Source organism: Vicugna pacos, chromosome 10 (assembly GCF_048564905.1).
Source record: "Vicugna pacos chromosome 10, VicPac4, whole genome shotgun sequence".
In the NCBI taxonomy this organism is placed as follows: Eukaryota; Metazoa; Chordata; class Mammalia; order Artiodactyla; family Camelidae; genus Vicugna; species Vicugna pacos.
The window spans coordinates 73,308,810-73,333,620 of NC_132996.1; the positions used below are offsets into that span (position 1 = coordinate 73,308,810).

The window sequence follows — 24,811 nt, forward strand, 5'->3', positions numbered from 1 at the left end:
TGACTGCAACCACAAAAATGCTGGCCTGGGGCCTGCTGCGAAAACATTTTCATGTGAAATGCAAGCGCTGGTGCAGCAGGAGTTGTGCGTTAACCCTTGGAGGGGAGTGGCCTCGGCCACGGCGGGGACACAGCCCAGGGCACTGTCTCCTGGGGCAGGTGTGGGCGGCAGCTGTGTTGCTGAGCTCTGGTGCCCTGAGCCTGCCCGTCGGCCTTAGGCCTAGGTGTCCTCACGGGATGGGGACATCAAGGTGTTGGGGGGGAACTCCAGAGCCTGAGGGGCAGTCTGCTGCTGGGGGTGGGGCTGCAGCTCACGGGCATGTGTTCATTCATTCAAGGGACCCTGAGTGGCAGCGGCGTGGCCAGGGGCTGGGGACGTGGATGGAGTGAGCAGAGCAGATGCCAGCAGCACTCAGCCAGCATCTCAGACTTGGGGCAGAGACAGAGCAGTAAACTTGGGATGCGCACGGGCCCCGGGGAGGCATGACCCTGGGTGAAGACGCTTCCACAGTGCTTGGCTGGCTTGGGAAACCTCACAGCCACCCTGAGGTTGAGCAGGTCCCACATCCCTTTCGTGTCACCAGCATGCTGGCTGATGTTCCACAGTCTGCTTCTACTGTCCCCTCAACGACAGCAGGGTGAGTCCAGTTTTCCACGCTCGGAGGACCACCACACGCACCGCCCAGAGGCCCAGCCCACCCCCCGGGGCCCCAGTACTCGCAGGCAGCTTCCCCGATGGGTGAGCGCGGAGCCAAAGGGTGAGCGCTATCTCCACCCTGATGCCCCATCACTTCACAAAGGCCGTGGAGATGTTCCCCAGACACAGGTGGGCGAGCCCCCAGCTCCCTGCTTTGTCACCAGCGCTGGATGACACTCTCCTTTCTCATTTCTGCCAGTCTGCTGTGAGCACCTGTCTTCTGCAACCTGAATCCTCGGACTCCTGGACCACTGTCACATTTCCTGCAGCCTGGGCGCTCTCGACACCCGCAGCTGGTAACCCTTCCACTGCCATACGTGCTGCGGCGGGCTTCCCCAGAGGAGAACCACTTGGCCTTAGTCCCAGCAAGAGGCAGGAAGGGACACGCTGAGAGGGGACGTGCCGAAGGCCTCCACCCCAGTGGCTGTCCACTTCCTCGGGGGCCATCGCTGTCCTGAGACCGGCTGCCAGCTGTCTGCACTCATCACCCGCGGGCGGCCCTCGCCCAGGGCTCTCTGCACACTTAGGCCCCCAGCGCCCGGGGCCCACTTGCCAGGGAACGTGTCCAGCTGGCTCGGCCCCCAGGCCCCTCTGCCCCAACAGGTGTGTGGTGACTCAGCGGCGTCTAATTTTTCGGCACAGGCAGCTGTTGGAGACAGCCTGGAGACCCCTGAGCCCGCCTCGGGCTGAGGGTGGGGCTTCAGAGTCAGACGCTCTGGGGGCGCCTGGCTGGAAGAGGGGGAAACTCTGCCCAGTGTCTCTGGGGTCCCATCTCCCCGACCCTCGCCTGAGCAGGGGCTCCAGGACCTCCCACCTACCCCTCTGCTTGGATGGCGGAGGGCGGGTGGCCCTCCAGGGAGGGTCTTGGGCCTCCCGCTTGCCTGTGCCAGCCTGGGAGTGTAGGGTGCCAGGGTGGTCGCGCTGCCTTCAGCCTATAGCATCTCCGGTGCACTGCCTTCCTTGGGGTTGGTGGCTACCGTAGGACGGCCTGTCCCCACTCCCAGAGGGTCTGGCAGGGGCCCTGGCTGGGGATCTTGGGCTGGTACCAAGTGTTTGGACCCACAGAGAGGGAAGGGCTCCCAGACTTTCTCTGATCCCATAGGCCTGGATTCGGGACCTCCCGAGGGACCCCAGTGTGTCTCATCAGGACCCAGAGGGGCCACAGAACCCTCCCTGAGTGCAGGGCACAGCAGGCCCCTGGGGGGTGTCCACGAGGCCAGGGTGTGCCTCCAGGGAGGGGTGTGGACACGGCTGGAGGCTCTGCACACACTTTCCCACAGCTCCAGGCCAGCCTCAGAGGCCGAGGGGCCAGGAAGCAGAGAGGGGCACCTTCTCATGAGCAGGGAAGAGTCCCCTGAGGATCGGCTTGAGACCTCGGCTTTCGCAGGACGGCTGAGTGATCTGCTCAGCGACCAGAGGCAGACAGAGCAGGAAGGGATGCCAGCCTTGAGGGCTCGGGGCACAGGTGTTCCAGCTGACGGAGCCTCTCCTGAGGCCCTTTTCTCCTCATGCAGGTCTGCGTGCTTCCTCCCTCCCATCTATCAGTCCATCTTCCCTTCCACTCACCCACCCATCCAGGCATCCACCTTCCTTCTAATATCCAGCCATCCACCCATCCATCCACCCACCCAGTTATCCTCCGTCCCCTCTTCCTCCCTTCCAACATCCACCCATCCATCCAAACACCCATCCGTCCGTCCATCCACTCATCCACCATTTCTTTCTTCCTTCTCGCCATCCACCCACCCATCCATTCATCCCCCCACCTACTTCTACTCTCACTCCCACCCCCGCCTTGCCCCGGCCTGCGTGTCTGCCTCCATTCCTTCCACGCGCAGTTAGCAGCTGCCTCCTGTGTATCTTGCAGCAACAACAAGAAGATCAAAAGGCACTTCTGACGCAGCCACTGGGCCTTGGAGTGACAGCCGGCCACCAACTAAAAATAGACCCCGGCCAGGACGCTGGCCCTCTCCTCAGCCCCCTCTCTCCTCTCCCCAGGGGACATGCTCCGCGGACTGAACAGTCCCACATCAAAGAGGGGCTCGCGGGGACAGGCCTGGGGGTGCTGTCAGGCTTGGTGACCGGGAGCGAGGCTGAGGAACGGGGTGACTCTGAGGGCTCTGGCCAACAGTGTGGGCTGGGGCTGGGCGCTGAGACAGAGAACACTCAGGGAAGGCAGGTTTGAGGGAGGAAGAGGCGGCCCCCGGTCCTGGCCCCAGTGCACGTGGGAAGGCCGGGTGCCTAAGTGGAGGTGCGCAGGGACACACGGGTACGGGTCGGGCTGGGGTCAGGTTCTGGGACTGCGCAGCCCTGAAATGGGCCCCGGCCACTTGGGGGCCACTGGAGTCCCCATCAAGCCTCCCCGGGCGCCTGGGAGCTGGGATGGGTGCCCTCCGCCTCCTGCCCACCCCTTCGCTTTGACCAGGGCTGAGGAGCTGCACGGGAGACACCGCAGGCCTGGCCATGTTTACAGCGAATCCGTTCAGGCAGCGAGGTGGCTTCGCGGAGGTCGAAGGGCAGTTACTTCGCACCAGGCCCGCCCGGCACAGGGCATGGCGGGGGCGGTGCCAGACCAGCCCTGCCCTTGGGGAACTTCTGCTCCTGCCGGGGAGCCAGACCGCAACAGCCCCCATGTTTAGGGTCAGACGGCGGTGGGGGACCAGGGCGCTGGGGGCAGAGACCCGAGGGCAGTGAGGGGACCTGCGCGTCCTGCAGGGAAGAGCGCGTGCAGGCAGAGCTTCCGGGTGGGGCCTCGGGGAGGGCTCCCCGCGAAGGCTGGGGCAGGCGGGTTGGGGTGGGAGGTGGGCGTGGGCAGTGCAGGGGCGCCTGGACTGTGTTCCAGAGAGAAGGGAGGCCACTGGGGATTTGAGCAGGGAGCGAGTGATCTGGTTTATGTTTGAGACGTCCCTCTGGCCTCTGCATGGAGACAGGAATGCCGGGGGTGGGGGGGGAGTGACAGTGGGACGCCCCGAGGGAAGGGGCTGCTTCTCTGGGAGAGAACACAAACTTCGGACTTGCTATTCCCGTCTGCAGGAAATGCCCTTCCGCCTGCCCTGGCAGAGGCTGTGGAGGACATGGCTGTGATTCAGATCCATCTCCCCATCACTGATGACCTGTGCCTCTGGGTGTGTTGCTTCCCTCTCGCTCCAAGCCTCAGTTGCCCAGCTGCAAATGACCTTTGTAATGCCCACCCACGTGGCTGGGTGAACCTGGCTGGCCCAGGGCCCACCTCCTCCAGGCAGCCCTCCCTGAGTGCCCGTGGCTCAGGTGGCTTCCCCCTCCTGGGACTCTCTGCCCTTTGGACACTCCCGAGACACTGGGCTCGCTGCAGCCCCGCACCTGTGCGGCCAGTCTGCCCACCAAGCAAGGGGCCCCCTGTGTGGGGCACTGGGCCTTGGCTCCTGCTGTGTCCCCAGGCCGGGCCGAGGGCCAGATGCCTGAGGGCAGCTCCACGAGACATAAACAGTGGTGAGGCCATCACTGCAGCCTGGGACACAGCCCCCCAAGGGCCCCGGCCTCTGTGATCAGGGCCTCAGGACCCCTCTGAGTGTGTGTGAAGTCTTAGCTCTGACGGACCAGATCTTGTGCGTGAGCAGGGCCTGCTGTTGCAGACGGGGTGGCGGGGTGTGGCCCAGTGTGGCACCCAGCCGGGCGGGCAGCAAGAAGCAGGACCCCGGTCTTGCTGTCTGGGTGTGGCTGGGAGCTGAGCCCTCCTCCTTGTCCCAGGTCACCAGGAGGGAGGGAGGGAAGTCAGTTCACGTTCATTCAGCATGTATTCTGGGCCTCAGCACCTTGTACAACTGGGAGACGGGGTCCTGTACCTGAGGAGTGGGCCAAGGCGCAGAGGGATCTGGGGACCCTCCAAAGGAGGATTGCTCAGTGGACGACAGCATGGCCAGCTAAATCTGAATGATACACAAACAATGACTTTTTTATAGTATAAATATGGTGCCTAGCATATCTGGGATATACTTACACTAAAAAAAATCACCCATCTTAGGTGTCCTGCATTTTTATTTGCAAAATCTGGCCACCTGCCAGAGAACTTGTAGCTTGGGAGGGGCTTTCAGACTCAGGACACCCCCACTCTCCCTGGGATGTAAGTTCTGATTCTGGGGAGGGGCCCCATCTCCCTGCTGGTGGGACTGTTTGTCTTCAGCCTCCCAGCCAGGGCGGCCCTCGGGGTGCTTGCTCTGTAGCCTGTCCTGGGGAGGCTGTTCCAGGTGGGGCCTGCCCATGCTCCCTGTGCATCCGCGAGGCCCCTCCTGAGTCTGCCCCATGGAGCCTTCTAGGGCAGAAAGTTTCAGATCTTCAGCCCCACTGTTGGCCGGCTGAGGTGGGCAGGATATTCCTCCTTGGGCAGGTGAGCCCTCGGGAGGAATTTTCACTGCACCACCAACCCTGGAAATCAATCACAACGCAGCTCAGAAAGCAGCCCGCCTGGAATTTCATTCTGCTCTTATACCTGTGACCCAAGCTGACCAGTGGGACCCCGACCACGGGATTCTGGCTGGAAATGCTGAGAAATGGAAAGCTGTGACCTTTAGGGATGTAAGCCTGGGGCTACTGACAGCCACTTGTCCCTTCGTGGAGAGCACTCAAGCCAGAGAGGCGGGCTGTTGCTGCCTACGCTGTAGCTTCCTTCCCTGATCAAGCTGTACCTGAAGATGCTATGCTTAGATTTTTTTCAGGCATGCAAGTCAACACATTTCCTTCTTTGCTCAGCCAAGTTTTAGGGGAGTTTCTGCTCCTTGAAATGGAAAGTAGGTGCCAGGATCAGGCTTTTGGGTCCGCACTGGGCAAAGGGTGGGGTGCAGGGGCGCAGCTTGCTGGAAGGGCTTTCTGAGGACTTAGAGGGGCCATGAGGGGCAGGCTGACAGCCCCCAGGGAAGGCAGCACCGGGGAAGGGCGCGTGGGGTGGGCACATGTGGTGCTGGGGTGGTTTGCTGGGTGTGGGGTCTGTCTGGGGCAGGGCCTGAGCCACGACGGGTGCTGAGCAGGGAGCGGCTCTGAGGGGCCGTTTACACCCGCAGCACAGCCGCCCCCATGGCTGTGCGTGCACCTGCTGGGCTCTTCCCATGTCGCCCTGTTTATTTCTCAGAATCATCGTCAGGCAGAGAACCATTCCACCCCCATCCTGCAGATAAGGAAACTGAGGCTCAGGAAGCCCAGCCTGCCTGAGGCCGCACTGCAGGGCTTGGGCCTGAACCCACGTGTGTGGGGGCTGAGTGCCCTGCGGAGTCTGGTTTGGGCTCTGAGGAGTGGGTGACAAGGTCTTGGGGGTAGGGTGGTGTGGTGACCTGGCAGTGACTCTGAAGCCTTGGGGTACAGAGACCAGGGCATCATGCCTCTGCCATCGTCGCGAGAACAACACGCCCCAGCCTGCCCTCTGGCCCAAAGGGACAAGAGACCAGTGGCACCTTAGCACTGCCCAGATGCCCCCAGCCAACCCCTCGCCGGCCCGTAGATGCCTGAATGAACCTCAGTGAAAGATGCTGAGGCCTGGTGGCTGCCTGTTACACGACATGACAGACCGCTGCTTAGGGCTGGGCTGACGGCTTGCGGACCTGCTGCGCCTGTCTGCCTTTAAGGGGCTTCATTCTGTTCTCATGCCTGCTGACCGCATGTGTGTGGGCTGTGCGTGGGGAAGGAGAAGCACATGGGTTACTGCCCAGCTGGATGCACGCCATGGGCCCCTTGTCCACCCAAGGCCTGGAGCTCGGGGCTGAGAGTGCTGACATCTCTCTGTGTGACCCCACGAGTCATGACGGTGTTGGAGGTGACTGTGCAAGCCCACAAGCGATGGGTCAGCATTTTACCAGTGATTTCTCACATAATCCTGGCTGCCTTGGAGGTCTCTGGGCAGCTTCCCCAGAACCAGACCCGGAGGTGGGGTTTTGAGGGCAAGGAAGAGGGAGCAGAGGGAAGGAGGCTGCTGTCAAGACCACCGACACCAGGGCTGACCTCCCTCCAGCAGCCTTGGTGCCTTGGCGTCTGGGATCCTCAGGCAACGACTGGTCCCCCACCTAACCACATCGACACAACCGAATGCTGGCGAGTCCCCCCGCGCTCAGGCCCTGAAGAAACATTGGGAAGCGCTTGGATGGTGAAAGAGAGAGGCCAGGCTGAGCAAACAGAAACACACAAAGAGGGACGAAGCAGATCCCAAGACAGGAAGTTGTATCTGGGGTCTCCAGAAAGATTCCAGGAGCCGCTGTGCCCATTGCGGAAGTGCAGGAAGTCAAAACAGACGTTAGAGAACAAGAAAGTGCCACGGGACGTTCCGAACAGGGTCCCTGATAAAACGCCAGCGAGCTCTGAAGTGGCCACGGCGAGGACGCGGCCTTGGAAACAGAAAAGAGACGTTGCGGTGTCATTAAGAACGCCCTCAATCTGAGTGGAAGGACTTCCAGAAGGAGACAGGAGGGATGACGTCATGAAGGAGATGATCAGAAATAAGGAGAGACCTCTCTGGAGCCCAAGGACGCAAGCCTCCAAACGCCCAGCACACACCCAGCACAGCCAACGGGCAAGGCCGCCCACTAGGACCCTCCCGGGAACGCAGACCCCGAGGCCAGAGTGCGGAGGCTGAACATTTCCAGGAGGGAAAAAGGAAAGTCCACCGCAAAGCCGTAAGTGTAAAGCAGGCTGAGGACGTCTCAGTAGCAGGTCTGGGCGCCAGCACACCACAGGATAAGGCCTTCAAGATTCTGAAAGAAAATTACTTTCTGAAGGAGAAATTTGAAATCCTATACCCAGTTAAACTATCACAAGGGCATAATGGTTGAAGATGGACATCTTGCGCTGCGCGAGGACTCAGAGCGCCCTTCTTGCTAGGAAGGCCCTGGAGGTTTCGCCCCAGAACTGAGGAAGTGACAAAGGAGACGCGAGACCCAGGGAGCAGTCAGTCCAACCTAGGATAGTCGTACAGGTAAGTTCCTGAAGGAAGCTAGGCAGGAGGCTTTGGGGAAAAAATTCTAGGTTGGAGCAGGAGGAGGGAGGGTTCCAGAAGGAATGTGGCCAGGACACAGAGGGGTGGAGAGATGGGATCCCACTCCAGCCTGGATGGGCCTCTGGATGGGACCCCCACCCCCAGCCTGGAAGTGCCCTGCGGAGGGAACATGGGCATCTGTAGGAGAAAATGAGGGCGGCCCATACAAGGGAGGACAGCGGTGAAGCGGGCAAGACGGGCGGAGCCTTCTACATCAGTTACTTGAAGAAGAAACCCAGCCAGTCAGGAGGCTAACCGAAATCAAACAAAGAGCCGAGGAACAGGCACTGGGTGAAATGATCACGCGGGTCCCGACTCCACCCTAATACAGAACCGAGATGAGCCGGCGGCGGGATGGAGGGCCTCGGAACGGCACCCGCGTGTCACAGACCTGGGCCAGCCTCATGGCAATGACATGACGAACACTAGCGGGGAGGCAGGAGGCGGGCAGGCAGGACTGCAGTGTCGCTCGCCTCTGCCTAAGACCGAAAGAGCACCGCAGAAACCCATGGTGACCCCAGCTTCCCACGGTTTATCATCTTTTCCCCTTTAACGTGAAAGTGACATTTAGAAATGAACTTCTCCTTTGGCAGAGAAATGTCTATCTGAATTCAGCAATTTTCTATTTCACTTTGGTTTTTTTCCTTTTCTTTGTTGAGAAAAACAAATAAATCAAAGTTGGCAGTACCATATTCATGATAGGTTCTGACGGTGTGTCTGTTTATTGGTGCAGCCATCCATCCACCCATCCATCTACTCACCAACCATCCATCCAGCCATCTATCTATCCATCTATCCCCAAACCACACATCCACGCATCCACCCACCTATCCATCCACCCATCCACCTATCCGTCTGTCCACCTGCCCATCCATCCGTCCCTCCATCCCCCAACAACACACGCATCCATTCACCCACCCATCCATCCATTCATCCATCGATCCATCGATTGATCGATTCATCCATCCATCCCCCAACCACACACCCATGCATCCACCCCACTCCCATCCCAGCACCACGTATCCATCTGTCTGTTCATTCATCCACCCGCCTACCCGCCTCACTTTTCTCTACGTGACACGAGGAGCAATGTCTGAAATGCCACTCCCCTCACACTGATGACGGGTACTTCTGGGACAACAAGGGATACCCTTAGGAGGAAGGAGGAGGCCCTAGAGGGTTCACTTTTCTTTTCTAACCTTTCTGTGCTGCTTGAATTTTCTAGAGATTCAAACAGAACTAAAATATCTATTAACTAAACACTTTCATTGAAAAAAAAATGAACGACCGTCATCTCTGGAGAAACTAGGGTCCTTTTTTTGTTTTGTCCTCTGGACAGCTCTGCACTGAACCCTATTAATAGCAACTCCAAGTGCTATTTTCAGATGCCCCTCCCACGGAGGTCTTCCCTGACCACCCCGCTCCCCTCTGTCACAGTGCCCTGCTCTGTTCCTGCACAGTAATTATCCAGGTCTGTAATTACGTGGTGTATTTTTGACCAGGGGCAGCTCCATAATGCCAGGGACACCGTCTGGTCCCTGCAGCACCTCCAGCTCACATCCACTGTCTGGGACACGGCAGGGGTTCGGGGGGTGGTATGGGGTGGGCGCTGGGTCAGCCTGGAAGCCTTCACTCTGAGCTCCCTCTCACCAGACTTCTGATGCCCTAAGCAGATGGCATTAAATCTCGGTCTGGCGCTTGGCAGCAGGCAGGGGAGACGAACCCACAGCCGTGCCCACAGCCGTGCCCACAAGAGGGGGCGGGACGCAAGGGCTTCCACCTCGCCACGTGCCGGGCGCCAGGCCAGGTGCTCAGCAGACAGGGCTCCAGGTAATCCTGGCCACGGTCCCGGAGCCGGCGTCCCCGTCTCCTCCTTAGGGATGTGGAATCCAAGGCTCAGAGGGGCCCCAGGGGGAATTTGGGGCTGCACAGCTTGGAGGCAAGGGTCTGAACCCAGCTCTGTCTGCTGGAGCCCTGCTCACACCACTGCTGGGAGAGATCACTGGGCTGCTGGGGGTGAGTGAGGAGGGGGCTTCTAAGGGTGACAGGGGTGGGCAGCAGACACCAGGGCCATGTGGCCTGGGGCAGAGGTGACATGGGAGAGGCGAAGCTGTGTCTGGGGCAGAGAAGAGCAGTGGGAGGTGGCCAGGCAGGGAGTCAGGGCTGAGGAACACCCCTGAGATGGGGGCAGGGCGCACAGAGGGGGTGATGACGAGAGGGTGAAGGGAGAGCCGAGCCCAGGGGTGCCACAGCAGCTGCCTGCCGCTGTGCGGGGGAGCCCCCGGGCCCTGCCCCACCCCAGGCTGCTGGCTGCTGGGTTGGCCTGTGCCGGCAGGCGCCTGCCTTGGGCTCCCCAGGGCTGAGATGGCTCAGGCTCTGTGCCGGCCCCTCCTCTACAGAGCAGACCCTGCGGCCCCAGGCAGGCAGGGCTGCTGGGCCACCCACTGTCCCCTAGGCCTCGGGACAGCAGGGGGTGGCCAGAGAGAGAGCTGAGCCAGAGGCGGAGCGGTTGCCTTCCTGGACTGCCCCACCCCAGGCCCGGCGCCCCCAGGACCAGGATGGCGCCCCCAGGACCAGGATCCCAGGAGGGAAATGGGGCAGAGAGAGGTCTCGGAGGCCAGCGTGCGCAGGAAGTGCGGGAGGAGCCTGGAGGGAGGAGGGGGGTGGGGGCGGGGGGGGGTGCGGAAGGCGGGGGCGGGAGGCAGAGGCCCGCGCTCCCCGCCCCGTGCCCACAGTGGCCCCGCGGCCCAGGCCCCGGCCCAGGCGGCCGCACCACGCCCAGCAGGAAGGCCCGAGGCGGCAAGGGACGAGGAGGGCCGAGAGCCGGCGGAGAGCGTTCCAAGAAGAGATTTATTAGTGAAACAAAAGCATATTTTTTCAGGCAGGGCTGCTTGTGCAGTTACCTCATGGCAGCGCCTTGGCCGGGGGCCCGGAGGCCGCAGACCCGCTCGGCCGGCAGCTCACGGCCCGCGGGCCTTATCTGGTCCCGGACATCAAAGCGGGGCTTTTCATAAGCGAATTAAACCAGCACACCCACAGCACGGGGACCGACTGCGATGGGCCCCACGTAGTGGGGGTGCTGGCCGCGCGGGAAGCCCCTTCCTAAGGAGCCGCCGCCGCTTGTCAGACTCGGTGAAATACTTTGCCCAAAGCTCATTATAATAATGAACCTGCACTTCTTTCCCCAAGAGAATAATTAGCAGACTTCCAAATGGGTTAAAGCGGCAGTTTGAAAATGGCCCCCCTTAATTGTCCCATTTACTTCACTCTGTGACAAGGAAAGTTGGCGCCTCTGTGAGAGCCGAGACTCTCCCCGCGGTCACAGCAGCGCCGGCCCCAGGCCTGCGGAGGAGGGCCGAGCCCCTGCCACCCCTCCTGGCCACCACCCGGGCACTGTGGCCACATCCTCCGCCTCCAGCCCATCTCTGGGTGGCGGGCGGGTGCAGGAGGCCTCGGGGGGCCTCTCCTTTGTTTCCGGGAGGGTGTCAGCCTCCTGCTGGCCAGCAGACCACCGGCCTGGGGTGATGCCACACAGGTGACTGCAGGCCTGGGTGCCCTCGGGCGATGCCCTGATGAGGCCCACAGACGGAGTGATGGCGGCGCTGGGGTGAGTGCGTGAGGAGGAGGGCTAGAGTGAAGGTGAGCCTGGGGTGTGTGTGGGGGGTCAGAGGCCCCCACAGGAAGCCCCAGGTCAAGCAGACACTGCCCACCCCTTGGTGGACAAAGCAGAGAGGTCACCTGCTGCTCTGCCCCACTGCCCCAGCTGGGTGTCACCTGTCCTTCCCAGACATGGTGGCCAGGCTTTGCTGTGCAGTGACCCGACGTGGCCACAGTCTGAGAAGGACAGAGATGAGCCCTCGTGGAGGGGAGGCCAGAGGGTCAGAGCCCTTCCCTTCTGCTGGGAGCCCCTCCAAGTCTCCCTCCCTTCCTCCACGTGGATGCTCACTCTTCCCAGTTACAAAAACAGGAACCACCCATGACAGAAAATTCTGGAAAATACAGAAACACTGCTCTAAAAACGCATGTCTAAGTCTATCCTCCACAGACAGCGGCAGTAAAGTTATGGTGTGCTTTCTGCGAGGTGGCATTTTACGCGCACAGACGCTCCACCCAGGCCGTGCCCTGTCTGTCCCCAAGTCACCGTGCACATTGGACATTTCCCGGGGTCTCTGCAAGCTGCCTAGTGTCCCTCACACGCATGACCAGAACCAAGCATCCCGCGAACGCCGGCTACGCGGTCTGTTTCCGATCTCTCACCACCATAAATAAGGTGGTGATCCACTTGCCTGCACATGACCCCGCTCTCTGATTTGTTCTCGAGGGAGGGAGTCCTGGAAGGAGGAGGGCGGGGCCACAGGGAGAGAACAGCTGTAACACTCAGGATGCCTCTCAGCCGAGCGCTTTCCGGAGGGGAAGGCCGAGCCGGCTAACGGACTTTCCACCCCGGCTTCCCCAGTGCCGATGTCCTATGTTCTGGCCCTCTCTCCACTTGAGTCCTCAGAGTGAGGGCAACTCAGCTCTGCAGGGCTGCGGGAGAGCAGCCGCAGACAGATCACATGCCAGGGGGCGTGGCTGTGTCCTAATAAAACTTTATTTACAAAAACAAGCCGAGGGCCAGATTAGACCTGCAGGCTACGGTTGACTGGCCCTGTCTTAGAGGACGGAAGGAGAGAGGAACTGTCCACTCTTTGAGGCCCTTCCTTTGAAAACTGTCTTTCCAGGTGCTGTTCGTTCGTTTGTTTGTTTTGGCCTACTCTTACGCTTTGTTCACAGATTTGGAGTCTTTAGGAACTAAACCTGCTGCTCTCCAGTACCGGCCTGCTGTCTGGCGAGCAGGCTCGGGGGCAGCGAGGGCCCTGGGGGCTATGCCCTTCCCCCCACTTCCCGCTGTCAGCCCTGACTCAGAGTGCGGCTTGGCCTGGCCCGCTGAGGCCACAGGGCACCTCCGTCTGCTGCCTAAGGACGGCCAGCTCCTCACGCACTCCAACTTTGCTTTTTATGAACGGTTTCAGCTTCACGTCTACGGCTCTCTCACGACGGCACCTCGTGGTCCGCCGGCAGTGACACGCCACCTGCGTTTTCCCTGGTGCTGTCAGTACCCATCGGGCTCGGGACGCTGCTGCCTCTCCCCTGTGGGAAGCGTCACGGGATTCCGGGTGGAGCCGGGGAGCCTGGGGACAAGTGCCACCCCTGCTGCTCCGCAGCCGCGTGGCTGTGACTGTGGGCCTCAGTCTCCCGGGACAGAGACTGGGGAGGGTGGGGGCACTGGGGTCACAGGAGGCGAACGCGCACCTGGCGCGGGCAGCCGGCGGGTCCTGGGGCTGCGGGGCTGGTCTCCCGGGCCAAGCTGTGAACTGAGCCTCAGGCAGAGCCCCTCGCTCCGCAGGTCTTTTCCTCAGGCGCATCACTGCTGTTTTCACCTCTGTGCTGTAGCAGCTCTAGAACCATTTCATCGAGTTAAAAATACCCCGATGCTTCAGTCAGGGTTGTGATAAACCTACAAACGCCCCGGTGAGAACGCGCCTCCCGGGGGCCCAGTCCTCGGGCAGAGGCACCCGCTCCGCTCCGGCCTCCCCTTTCCTCCTTCACCTCGCTCCTCACCACCCATGCAGCCGTCCTTCCTGCTCCGGCCTCAGGGTCCCGCTTAACAGATGGGCTCGGCCAGACGGCCTGGGTTCAAACCACAGTGCCCGCGCCAGGCCCGCGTGCAGGGCCGAGTGCCTGCGGCTGGGTTGGGGGAGGCCCGGCGCTCCATGTGTGTGTGTATGTGGGGGTCCAGCACTCCGCGGGGGGGGGGGGGCTGCTGCTTCCAAAGCCCCTGGGAATGGGATTCCAGCCCGCTTCCCCTTCCGCTGGTGACCGTGGCGAGTGAAGTGACTCCAGTGACACTCTGAATTTAAGATGGGGAAGCCTGGGGCTTGGCATGAATGGGACCTGCCAGGTGGCTGGAACAGGTCACTCAAGGTGGCCCGGCCCCCACAGGCTGGTCTGAACTCCATTAACCTCAGGGTTGTGGAATCCATGGCCAGAGCCAGTGGCCCCATGGGGCCCCTGGAGCACCTGTGTGCCCACGAATCTGTAGGGCAGCAAAGTGGGAGCTGGTGAGGCCGAACCAGGGGCAAGAGGGTCAGAGAGAGGCTGGGAGAGGAGCAGCGACCACGGCGGAGAGGATGGGAGGAAGGAGGGCCCCAGGAGCTCCCTGGGCAAGTCTGGGCAGGCAGTGGCCCAGGCATTTGGGGGATAGGCTGCAGGTGGGCACCGGCTCCTGAGCGGCACGTTGGGCAGGCCGGGGCAGGCGGGTAGGAAAGGGGCTGGTGGCAGGGCTGCAGAGGGCGCAGGCCCAGGCTTGTGTGCCCCAGGCCCAGCAGGCTGCTCTGAACCCCCTTCCCAACCCCAGCACATAGACCCTCCAGAGATCTGCCCATCCCTCCTCAGCCCTGCCTGGGATCAGCCCGCCTGCAGGGGTGGTAAGGGGGTACACCAGCTCCAGCCAGAGCACAGGGGCACCCCGAGTCCCAGGGTACGGGGGGCACTCCAACCCCTTTCAAACACACCACAAAACCTCTGTAGACAACCACACAAACACAAAACACAAACACAGTGGGCTCCCCACCTTGGGCCTCGCCTTCAGGGCTTCCCGGCCAGGCCCCCACCCCCGTCCATCCGCGCCCAGGCTCGGGCTGACCCTCGGCCAGGAACATCCTTCCCTAGCCAAGTGCTAGCGCGGCCCCTCGGAGGCCCCGGCCGACTCGCGGATGCTGTTCACTCCTCTGTCCTGGACTCGGGGTGAGTCCGGGAGCATGCACGGACAGTCCCAGAGTCCTGCACGGCTGCATGGCCCCGGCTGCGGTCCGGAGCTGCCCGAGGCCCTGCTGGCCATGTCCCTTCTCAGGCTTTTGGCTCTTGGGGGCCACGTTGGCAGGAAGGCCAACGCCCAGCTTGCACTGGGACCTGCACTGCCTGCCTGTCTCCTGCTTGTAAGGAGTGGCCAGGGCAGGGCTTGCCTGGATGGGCCCCCCGAATGCTATGAGGCCAGGTGGGGGCCTGTGCCGCAGTTGAACCTAGCACACCACCCAGCCTGGCCGACCTGGGCAACACTGAGGGTCTGCTGGGAGGGCCTCAAACTGGGCGCCTGACATGGTGGCTTGGGGTGGACTGCGGCTCCCTGGCTGCAGGGCAAGGGGTTGGGGAGCCGGCAGTGGCTTCACTCCTACTGGCCCAAGGTCCTGATTTGACGACCCTCCCCCGGCTGCCCTCCTCCTAGGATTCCCCTCCTTTTGGACCCAGGGTCTCCCATGTAGCCATGGAGGGGGCATCTGGTGCCCCTCTGTCCTCAGTGGGGTGTCTGGGGAAATTAGCTTCTGGAGGGCCTGTCACCCCTCATGCCTTGGGGGTCTGCCCTCACTTCTTGGGGGCTCTGGGGGCACTGGGCTGGCATTGAGAGGCTGCCAAAGCCACCACCCCCGAAGAGCAGGCCATACTGAGGAGGTGCCAGGCCGAGGCCCTGGGCCCCAGAGCGGTGGCGTGGCTGGAGGTAACAAGAGCCTATCGTGGCGCGGCTGGCCTCCGGCAGGTGTGACAAACACCCACAGAGCGGCCGCCTGTCCCAGAGGGCGGTACCAGGGATGACCGCGCACACTGACAAGCCCGGGGTGGCTGCTCTGGTGCCCCCAGCCCTGCTGGCCAGAAGCAGGGAGAGGGACAGGGCCTGGGTCCAGGGACTGAGTCCTGTTGCCCTTCCTCCTAGCAGACTAGGCCATCCAGAAGTTTCCATGCTTCCCTCTCCATGGCCAGAGAGTGGTTCAGCTGACCTCTTGGATCCCTGGTCATGGGGCCACACCCCCAGTCCCAGTGAACCCCCTTTGTGGCACTAACGGTGAGAACCCCTCCCCCTGAGCTAGCGCGTCCTCCAGCTGAACATGCACCGCCACGCCGAAACCCCTGCTCCTTCTGAGCTGTGGTCTCTCATCATCCCATTTTACAGATGGGAAAATGGAGGCTCAGAGAGGCGATGTGAGCTACCCACGCCACAAGGCTAGTTTGCAGGAGGGAAAACTGGACCCGTCTTGGCTGGGTTGGAAGGCTATAGGAAGGAGGAGCTGTGACCGACTTCTGGGCCCCGGTCCCCGGTGCTGGAAAGGGCCTCCCCACCAGATGCAGCTCCACAGAGATGGGCAGAAGGAGGCCCGTGGCGGGGTCAGAGGCAGGACGCCGGCATCTGCAGCCTGGGCAGGCCTCGCCCAGCAGCAAAGCCTGAGCTGCCTCTTCAAAGGGAGGGCCCTGGAAGATGCATGGATGGTGGGCTTCTCTGGGGGCTGGAGGGCAGCTGGGAGGGAGGGTCGGCAACGTGTCCCCAGGCTCTTGATGCAGTGGGGTTCCGGGCAGGGGGGTGGCTCCGGCCGGCAGAGGGCCTGGAGAGGGGCAGGCAGCATCACCCACACCTTCCCTTCAGAGTGGACCCCACGCTCTGCGGGGCTGAGCCCAGGCCCTGCGCCTGGGCTGAGGGAGGCTTTGCATGTCTAGCGCCTCCCCAGAGGACATCCTGGTCAGTGGAAGGTCAGCACCTAGACCTGCAGGCTCTGGCATGTGCACCCACTCGCCTGGGTCAGAAGCCCCGTTCCCGGGGGCCAGTGAGGTGCCAGGTTGGGTGCAGGCCGCCGTTGTCCCCTCCCAAGCAGCTGGGGTGGGAGACCTTCCTAAATTTCCTGTGCTGACAACACGGGTGTGGCTTGGGCTGGGAGGAACCAAGGCCTCATGTCCCCAGCCAGCCCTAGGGGAGGGGAAGGGGACCCAGATGACAAGTACACACCATGCTGACTAAGTCACCTCCAGCCACGAGAACTCAAAGGCCTTCTCGGCGCCCCTTCCCTGACCACTGATCAGAACAAAGGCTCAGACCCTGCCCAGGGCTCGGGCCTTCTGAGGTCATGGTGGGGCCCAGGGGCTGCGCGGACCGGCCCCTGTCACCACGAGGATGGGCTGTGCTCCTCTGACTTGGCCAGTGGGTGTGGCCCCTGGGGACAAGGATACCTGACGTTCCAGCGCTCCCCTCCCTCACCTCCTGCATCTCACCCCTGCAGCTCTCAGGGGCGATGGCGCAGCCTGGGACGACACTGTGCTCCACGCTCAGATGCCCCCACAGGGGGCAGCGTCATGGACTGAATCACGTCCCCCCCAGATTTATATGTTGAAGTCCTAACCACCAATGTGACAGTATTTGGAGATGGGGTTTTTAGGGAGGTGATTAGGGCTAAGTGAGTTACCAGGGGTGGGGCCCCGAGCCCACAAGATTAGTGGCCACACAGGAAGGAGAGACAGCAGAGCTTGCTCCTGTGTACAGTGCAGAGGTCTGGAGAGCGCAGAGGTGAGGGGTGGTCATCTGCAAGTCGGGAAGTGAGTCCTCGCCAGACGCCAAGTCCCCCGGCACCTTGCCCTCAGACTTCCAGCCCCCAGAACCCCGAGACACAGATGTCTGTTCTGCGCTGTCCTGTTGCAGTAGGCTGCGCTGCCCAACACACGGCCCAGCAGCGGAGACAGCGGGCAGGAGGGAGGGTGGGTGTGGGGGCGCATGGGGGAGGTGCGGAATACACCCCCTGAGACATTTCCAGTGCGAGACTCCCGGGAGCATCCTGCTGAGCAGAGGCGCTCACGCCTCCAGAGTGCAGGGTGACGCCAAGACCTGACCAGCCCCAAACTTGTCTCTGACCTCCAACCAACCCCACCCCCTCTCGGCCTCCCGCACGGTCTTCACCAAACACTGCGGCTTCTACCTCTCTCCAGCGCTGGCGCCACCCCCGTCTGCCCATTGCCAGTGCCCAGCCTGGGGGCCTCACAGACCCCTTCCTCCCCCATCCCTTCCAGAACCTTCTCCAGGGTGGGCAGCTGGAGAGGGCTCTGGAATCCTGTCCTCCACTCCTTGGGTCCAGTCCCACGATCTGAGCCTTGTGAGTACCCGCCAAGCCAAACCTCCCCTCCCCTCCCACCCCGGCTCCGCCTCATTCTCTGCTGCCCTCCACAGCAGAATTATCCCATAACTTGCTGCCGGTGGATGTGCGCACCCACTCTGGGTGTGCAACACAGAGGTTCCCAGCCCTCAGACACCCCTGCACACGCTCCCTCTCCCACCTCAGGCAGAGAGAGGCTGTGAAATGCGCCCAAAGTCTTGCGGATGCTAAGCAGGGTGTCGGCTCCAGGGGCCCATGCCAGCCTCGCTGACCTTCCACCACACATCCACGCTGGCTGTGCCGTCTCCGACTCAACATTGCGCTGACCCTGGCCGCTCCTCGCCCCCTCCCTAGGCCGCACCCGGCATCAGCGGTCAGAGGGGCCAAAGTGGGAAGAAGGGCTGCCCGGAGTGCCCCGCCCCAGGCCGAGGGGGGGGCTTCAGGGGTGCGTGTGTGGGGGGGTGGGGCCCTGGAGCTCTGCAGGGCAGACAGGGAAGACACAGCCCCCCTGGGCCATAGACTCAGTGCGGCCACTGGGCCCCTCACCCAGCCTGCCGGGGGAGGGTGGCTGGCCTCTGCTTGGCCACCTCCCGTGACGTGGAACTCATTCCCACTCCGCACAGTCTGACAAATGCTTGTCAGCGTGCTTGACATTGACCCAGACATTGCACTCCTGGAAAATAAAACACAACACAAGGGAAGAACGTGTGGGGGAGGTTTGCCGTTACAGGGTAGATTATGGTGAAAACTGTAAACAGCGCAGTTTCAGTGCCCTGAGCACTGGGGGCACGAGTCCCTCGAAACTTGCCCTGTGGCTGCTTTGGGCTCAACACAAACGCCCCCCCACAGTCATACCACATTCGCGCTCACCAGGCCTCACCCAGAGCCCAGGGCCCGCTGCCCCCGGGGGCAGGCTGAGGGCCCGCCCGCCTCTGGGTGCCGTCTTGCTGCCCAGGGCCCTTGCTCTGGCTGTCGCCGCTGCCGAGGCCCTCCCAGGCCTCTGAGGGAGGGGCTTCCCCCCGTCCAGGTCCAGGGCTCCGCTTAGGTTTCACGTCAGGGCTGAGCTGCCCCTGGTCGTTGCGTCCTGGCCCCGTGTCCCTCCTTGTCACTGGTCCCTTCACTGAGAAGGAGCCCCTATTCTCTCCTCCTCCCTGCCCTGTTCTTGGCCCCTCCAGCCCCTTCCCCTGCCGCTACCCCAGTAATGGACCCACACCAGCCCCCAAATGAGGCAAACACACATGCACCAACGAACGCAGCACCAGGTCGAAGCGGCAAGAGCGCTAGCAACGGGACCGACTTATAAACAATTTTCTCTGCGACGATTAAGTTACATTTCCCCAATAGCTGCTTAATTTTCTTGTCAAAAATACACAGTTTTCACATTTGTCTCGCTATAAGGGTAATTAATTTCCAGACCATAAGTAAAAACTTAATTTGATACCTGCAAGGATTATAAACTATTTCAAGCTGTTGTTTACATGAAATCAAGAAAGCTTTGTTCTGTTTGCAATTATGTTAATGAGGAAATAGAGTGGGGGGTTGGGGTGGGGGAACACAGCATCGTTTGCCGTTAAAATGAATTACTGTAAAAGAGTCCGTGGCTGTTGCAAACCCCTCCACGGCTATTTTTAAGGTGACCCTGGCTGGTGAGGGGGGCCCTGTGGGGCAGCCGTGTCCCCTGAGGAAGGCTTTTGTGGTCAGGGCCGGACGGGCTCTGGGGACTGGCCTGTCCCCAGACTGTCGGCAGTGAAATGGGCCTGCAGGTGGGACATGGAACCTTTTCTGAGACCCCTTCTGATGGGGAGATGGAGAATGGAGGCTGGATGGTCAGGGCGCAGACGCTCCAGCCCCCTGGTCGTTCCGGGCCCCGGGCTTGTGCGTGTCCGCGAGGCATCCCAGGAGCAGCTTGGGCTCGGGCTCGGGGTGTGAGAGACACTGTGAGGGCCACGTGTGCCCTGCCACGCAGGGACGGAAGGAGCCTGTGAGACGTACAAGGGGTTGAGCAGATGGGCTCGGGGCCCCGAGTGGGGGCTGAGGGTGGGCAGGCGGCCAGGGAGGAGGCTTCGCCTGGGTGGGCGGCGAGCGCAGGGCTGGCACGGCCATGGGTGCTCTGGATCACACGGGAGCGGTCATCAGCTCACTAAAGGCTGAGGGACAGTGGTCCCCAGTACTGGCTCAACCTCCTGGGGGCAGTCCCCCCCGGGCACAGCACTGACCAGGAGGCTCTGCTTTGCCACCCGCCCAGTGGGGGACACAGGAGAGAGGGCCCATTCATGGCGTGACGCGTCGTTGTCAGCAGGCGCACTATGGCCCATGCCCAGCTGGTTGGCTGTCGCCGGTGGGGGAGGGAGGGCAGGGGCCAGCACGCTGCCTGGCCCTCGCCAGGGGCCCAGCCTCCAGCGCCGTCCTCATCCTCCCAGGGCCTCCCCCCGGAGCCTGCCGGCCGAGTCCTCGCAAATCCCGGTGCTGGAGGCAGCCCAGGTGAGGCGGGAACAGCGTCCCCTGTGGCGCCGTGGGGATGGCTTGCCACCACTTGCCACCAGCCATATGTTGGACAGTCACTCCCCACAGATCAGCTTCCCCTCGCTGGCCGCTGGGGGGTTAGGCCTGGGACAGGCGCTGGCTCCCTCGACACAGAAACCATTTACGGCCGGGATAAAGGCCGCTTGTGTGGCACCGGGAGGCGAGCATTTCCCTGTCCCCCCGTCCTGTCACCGGCACATCTGTCAGGTGGTGTGGGCGGGACAGCGCAGCAATGGGGCTTGTGTGGGGACGTGAAGGACGGCCCACAGCTCCACTCCCTGTGTGCCCCGAGGCCTTCCCACTGCCGGGGCCTCAGCAGCCCTTTATCTGGGGGGCGGGCCCAGCTCCAAGGCGGGGGGACAGGCGGCCCCGTGGGGCTGGGAGGGCAGGGCCCCGAGGGAGGCCCACGACCTGGACATAGGTTGCTTCCTTCACGACAGAGGGTTTGTGACAGTGAGGGAGCAGGAAGCCAGGCGTGTGTGTCAGGCTCCAGGCCCGGGCCCCTGGAGCCGGAGGCCTGGTCCGTCTTGGGGAGTAAGGCGGGCTGAGTGGGAAGAAGCGGAAGGACCCGGGAGAGGAGCAGGGGCATTCCCACCGCATCATCAGCCAGGGTCAGAGTCGCCCGCCAGCCTTGCTGAGGGCTCTCCACGCACCTAGGCGCTGAGGGACGCACACAGGCCCCCTGTCCTTGGCATCCACCTTGAACTGAGCCCTATAGGGACCCTGGCCACGGTGGGCAGTGTCGCTGGTGCTGGGGGAACAGGGCTGAGCTGGTTTCCAGCAGGAGACAGGTGACCTCACGTGGGCCTGGACGGCCACTCTGTATTTTAATATCTGTGCTCGTGTTTCAAGACTGGAGAGGAGCATACAGACCACAGAGCCGCACGTCCTGGTGGTGTGTCAGGGCGGTGCTGCCCCAGCAGGAGCACTCCCGCCCACAGACGGGGTGGGCAGCAAGAGTGCGAGGGCCCCGCAGGACCCTGGGGCGGGAGCGGTCAGCCAGCCGGGCAGCGCTCCCCTCACCGGGTGAGGACCCTGCATCTCCAGATCTGTAACGTGTAGGGGGGCAGTGACACTTGACCCTGCCGGGAGGCACCTGTTCGTGGACGTCCCCCTCTGGCCTGGAAAACACAGGCTCCTGCCCACTTTATGGTGTTGAAAAGTAAGTTAACTTTTCTTGTGAAAGGGCAGGGAAGATTTGGTGGGCTCGTGGCTGGGGGCTGGTGTCACCTGATGACTGAAAGCCTGCAGCTAGCAGGATTAGGGGCAGGACCCTGACTCTGGGGGACTCTGGGTGAGCCCCAGTGGTCGGTCGGTCCTGGAGTGGGTCGGCTCGAGCCAGGGAGGGAGCTGGGTTGCATCACACAGCCATGAGGCATGTCCACTGTGCCAGAGGGTCACTGCTCCGTTAGCTCTTGCTCTGTCCCGGGTGTGGGATTTGAAGATGCTCAGGCTGGCTCTGCTGCAGAGCTCCGGTTTTAGGAACAGAGGGAAACCGAGAGGGGCAGAGAAGCGAGTTCACCAGATTCCCTGGGGCTGTGTCATTGGCTCCCCAGAAGACCCTGCAGACCCCCCAGCCGCAGGCCCAGGAGTAGCAGGGCCACGCTCTGTGAACTTGGCTCCTTCTCTTGCCCTCAGCAGACAGAGGCCCTGGGAAGGTGGCAAGTGTCCCCGCCTGTTTGAGGTGCTTCCACTTAATCTACGAAGCCCCCTCAGGGCAGGGAGGAGAGACGGGAAAGAGGCTGGCCCTCAGCTGGTGCTGCTGGGGCTGAGCAGACGGGTGGGGGGCAGGAGACACGTCTGAGGACTGAGTCCTTGGGGACCGGGAGACCCTGGGCTCTGGGTCAAAGAGGCCTTCCGAGGGCTGGCCTCCGCGCCCTCCCGCACGCCCTCCCGCACGCCCTCCGCACTCTGCGGGGGTGGTGAGCCACGCCCCCAGGCCCAGCCAGGGTCCTCTGCCTGCACACTCGTCCCAGGCATTCTCTTCCCTCAACGGACAGGTATGTGTGGGCACTTGGAGGGACGGAGAGTCAGGAACCGTGGCTGGCCTGCCTTCATCGCCTGTCTCTGGCCCCCTCCCCAAGGAAACCCTCCCTGGATGTTGGTGGTGCCACGCTGCCCCCTCTGATCCCAGACACACCAGCTTCTCTCTTGTGCCCCTGAGGTCTCACGTCCTCACAACCTCCCAAAGCCTGGCCAAGCTCAGGGCTGGGGAAGGCTGGGCAGCATCCGAGTGAACCGCATCCCTTCCCTTGCCCTGTCCACGGCCACGGGAGCCCCTCCCCGGCTGTGGTGAGTCTTGGCCTTGCCATCCCCACTGCCTCCGCAGCCCTCCCTCCCCAGTCCCCTCCTTCCTTCTTTGCTACCTGATTTCTACGTACCAGCATCCACCTGCCCACTGGACACGCCCACGGTGGAATCCGAGATGGCCCCGCCCCTGGCATCACTCCAGGCAAAGCAGCCCATCCAGGTGCTGTCAATAGAAACTTGGTCCTTCTCCACCCCCATCCTCTCCGTCTGCCTGTCCTGTTAAGCAACCGGTCCAGGGGACTGGGGGCTGTTGCCCCACAGGTGTCCGTCCTGGTCTGAGGCGCACATGCCATGTCTTAATCCCACCGCAGCCCCTCCCCACTCTTTGGGCTACCACCTTCATCTGCTTCTAATCCTTCCAGTGAAGCCAGAGCTATCCCTGACCCCCAGGCTCAGAGTGATTTCTAAAGTCCCTAATTTGGCTGGCCTGGCTTGGCCTACACCTCCCTCGCCAGGTTCTGCCTGCCTCCGATTGCCGTGCCCCTACGGCCCCAGGGCCTTTGCACAGGCCACTCACGCTGGGAACTCTGTCACCCATACCACCCTCTACCTCGTTCAGCCCTGCCCTGACCCCCTACCCAGAGGAGGCCCTGTTTGTCTAGAGCGTTACTCTCTCACGCCAGGATGTAGGTAACCATAGGTCATTCTGTGCACCTCTCCTGCACCCCGTGAACTGTGTGTTCCAAGGGGGCAGGAGCCAGCTTGCCCCATCCACAGTGGCAACCCCTGAGGCCGCTGGTGCCCAGGGTACCCAGATGACCGTGCAGCCCGTGTTTCAGAGGGCCCCCTCCTGTCCTCTGTAGTCCCTGCAGCTGTGACTTCTGGTCCCTCTGTCCAGACCAGAGGGCTCATGTCTTAGGACACCCATATGTTCTGGAGAAGGCGCAGGGTTGAGAGGACACCCTCAGAGGCCCCCACTCGCGCAAATTTCCACCCTAGTTAACAGAGGCGGCCACTTATCAAAAGGTAATGTCATACAACCTTAAAACCGACACACTGTGCTTGCCAGGTGGGCCGCGTGTGGGGGCCTGTGATGCTGCACCCCATCTGCGGCTGTGGCTCCCCGCCACTGGGCGTGCTCTGCCTGGGTCTCACCGGATTCCCCACCTCCAGCACTGTGCTGAGGGTGGCCAGGTTTGGCACCTTGGGCCAGGGCCTTGCAACACCCTGAGAAGCTCCCGCCCAGGGGTGGGTGCTGGGGGTCCGACAGGGTGTCTGCAGGCCGCACCGGGGAGGGGTGGGTGGCCCCGCTGGATAGAGCATCCCCGTGCGGGCAGCCGGCGGGCTGGCCACCTCGCTGCTCACACAGATGGCTCTTCATGTGTGAGACCTGACCTGTGGCTTCCGGCCGACGGGGACAGAGGGGACTGGGCAAACTGAGCAACCTGTCTCCTCGGGCTGGGGCAGGAGGCAGGATGGGAGCGCTGTGCACTGGCCCGCAGCAGCCCCCACAGCCACACCTGCCCCGCTTCCGCCCAGGGAACGCAGCTGAAACCGTGAGCTGGATCTCGGCTCTCTCGGCCCCGAAGACCCCTCCCTCCACGTGAAGCGACGAGTCCTTCCAGTGGTCCCGAGGGCCTGGAGGCCTGCGCATCACTTTACCTGTCTCTCCCCACCTCCAGGCTCCTCCCTAACCCATGGCCACACTGCCGCCCTGGTGTTGCTCAGACAGGTTGGTCATGGTCACACCTCAGGACATTTGTTGTGACCCCCGCCTGGAACATGGTTCCCCCAGATATCCACAGGCCTTGCTCCATGTCCCTCAAAGATCTTTCCCATAGACCAGCATACCCCCAGTCTCCTTCAGAAAGGCCCAGATCCTGTCTGGACAGAGTTTCCCCAAGAGGTAGCGAGGAATAAGGCCTTGCCCCTCATAGTTCCCTGGTGCCTCTCACCTTCCGGAGAGCAGGACCTGTGACAGAGACTGTGTCCTGGGCATTTTCTGGGTGCTGGTCCCTTAGGTCTTGCCTGGTCTGCACATTGGCTCCCATCTCATGGATGAAGATCTGGAGGTCAGAGGGGCCCCTGTTTGAGACCAGCCCTTCCCAACCAGCCTTCCCTTGTCCTGCAGCCTCTTCTAGACTTGGGGAGGGGGTCGAGGTTCCCCGGCTCTGGGCCACAGGGGTGAGGGAGGGTGGAGGGCCCTGAGCAGGCGTGGAGGAGGGGCCCAGGAGCAGAGGTATGAATGGGTGACGCGGGTGGGCGGGAGCTGCGGATGAGGAACGGGGTGGGGAGGGAGCGCTGCCAACCCAAACAGCCCAGCGCGCCTCAGCCCCGTGTTTAATCCACAAAAATTTCCATGTGCCTCTGGAGCACTGGGAACCCGGGCAACGGAAGGCCGCACGCT

The 24,811-nt window shown here is 62.3% G+C and overlaps 1 protein-coding gene across 2 annotated transcripts in view; it reads right to left on the minus strand.

Annotated features, from left to right (window-relative positions):
* Positions 1-24,811, minus strand: part of KCNQ1 (potassium voltage-gated channel subfamily Q member 1) — a 319,441-nt gene that overhangs the window by 28,020 nt on the left and 266,610 nt on the right. Inside the window, exon 16 of one of the 2 annotated variants that reach the window (XM_072970535.1) lies at positions 24,360-24,470. The exons of the other annotated variant lie outside the window; for it this stretch is intronic. Coding sequence (XP_072826636.1) covers positions 24,360-24,470 — 111 coding nt within the window. The remainder of the gene's footprint in view (positions 1-24,359; positions 24,471-24,811) is intronic. 2 annotated transcript variants of the gene reach the window in all.